The sequence below is a fragment of the Aptenodytes forsteri genome, unplaced genomic scaffold (genome assembly GCF_000699145.1).
Source record: "Aptenodytes forsteri isolate BGI_AS27 unplaced genomic scaffold, ASM69914v1 Scaffold66, whole genome shotgun sequence".
In the NCBI taxonomy this organism is placed as follows: Eukaryota; Metazoa; Chordata; class Aves; order Sphenisciformes; family Spheniscidae; genus Aptenodytes; species Aptenodytes forsteri.
Genome location: NW_008795131.1, coordinates 2,389,648 through 2,390,721, shown reverse-complemented (window position 1 = coordinate 2,390,721; position 1,074 = coordinate 2,389,648). Strand labels below are relative to the sequence as shown.

Here is a 1,074-nt window from a genome sequence, read left to right as displayed (position 1 = left end):
GCGGCTGTGTGGGGCTCAGTTGCTGGTTGAGGTTAAACCACAACAGCTAGTTAACCATTCGCTGCTATATTACAACTTCATAATTTGATTTTACTCCCCTACACTCTTCTCGGTTAGGCACATACCCCAAAGCGTTAGGCCATCATACAAAACCCTCTAAATTAATTTGTATAAAAATGGCTTGTATGATTTGATAGTTTTCAAAACTGAATGTCAGGTTCCTCAGAAACAGATTTGTTCACTTTGGTTTCACTGTACAGATGTTCAAAACTGGGTCTATTCAGGAAAGTTTTGCTGACACAGTCATACCACCAAACCCTTTTAGCTTTTGCAGTCTGCATCCAGACCAGAAAAGCAAAGCCCTGATGCTAAACTGTGACCCCTAAACCGTGACCCCTGAACCCTGCCCTCCCCAGACCAACCCCTCCGGCCTCTCCGAGCCCTGACCCCTGTCTGGGATGTGCGCTGCGCATTTCTTGCAGGCTGATATTAAAAATGCGGAAGTTTTTGACTCAGGAATTGTCTCTTTAAGCCTAAGGTTGGATTAGCAAATGACTGTTCTCAATTTGAAGTAGCACAGAAAAGTTGGTGGCAACTTGAACAAGAATGAGAAATACAGAGCGCTCGCAAAAATCATTCCTTAAACTGTATGCGCATTTTAGCCTTTTTCTGCCAGACCTGATGTTTGATACCCTGTTTTGCTAAATAGCTTGTTTTTGTCTTACAGAGCAGCATTGAGTGTTTTCGCAGATGAACAAGATGAATATGAAAGCCACTGACTCAAGAATACGAATCTTGAAAGAACTTGCTATTGCGGAACTTGACAAACAAGGAAATGTTAAATTAGTTGTGTAAATGAAAGCTCAGTCCATTCTCATTTGACACACAAGCATCTTGGTCATAGCTCCTGGATGATTGACAAGCACGTATTTCTCTGGTGTCTAGGAGTTGTAAGTACACTGTTGGAAAGCTGTTAATGTTAACTATACAAATTCTAGTGATAGTACTTAAAATTGGAGACTTAAAAAACATTGAGGTTGGTATTTTATCTTGGATATTTACAGGACTATAGTC

The 1,074-nt window shown here is 40.8% G+C and overlaps 1 protein-coding gene across 1 annotated transcript in view; it reads left to right on the top strand.

Annotated features, from left to right (window-relative positions):
- SKA2 (spindle and kinetochore associated complex subunit 2) overlaps nt 1–852 on the top strand; it is a 7,973-nt gene extending 7,121 nt beyond the window's left edge. The window contains exon 5 of the mRNA XM_009278205.2: nt 728–852. Coding sequence (XP_009276480.1) covers nt 728–738 — 11 coding nt within the window. The 3' untranslated portion in view covers nt 739–852. The remainder of the gene's footprint in view (nt 1–727) is intronic.
- The last annotated feature ends 222 nt before the right edge of the window (nt 853–1,074 follow it).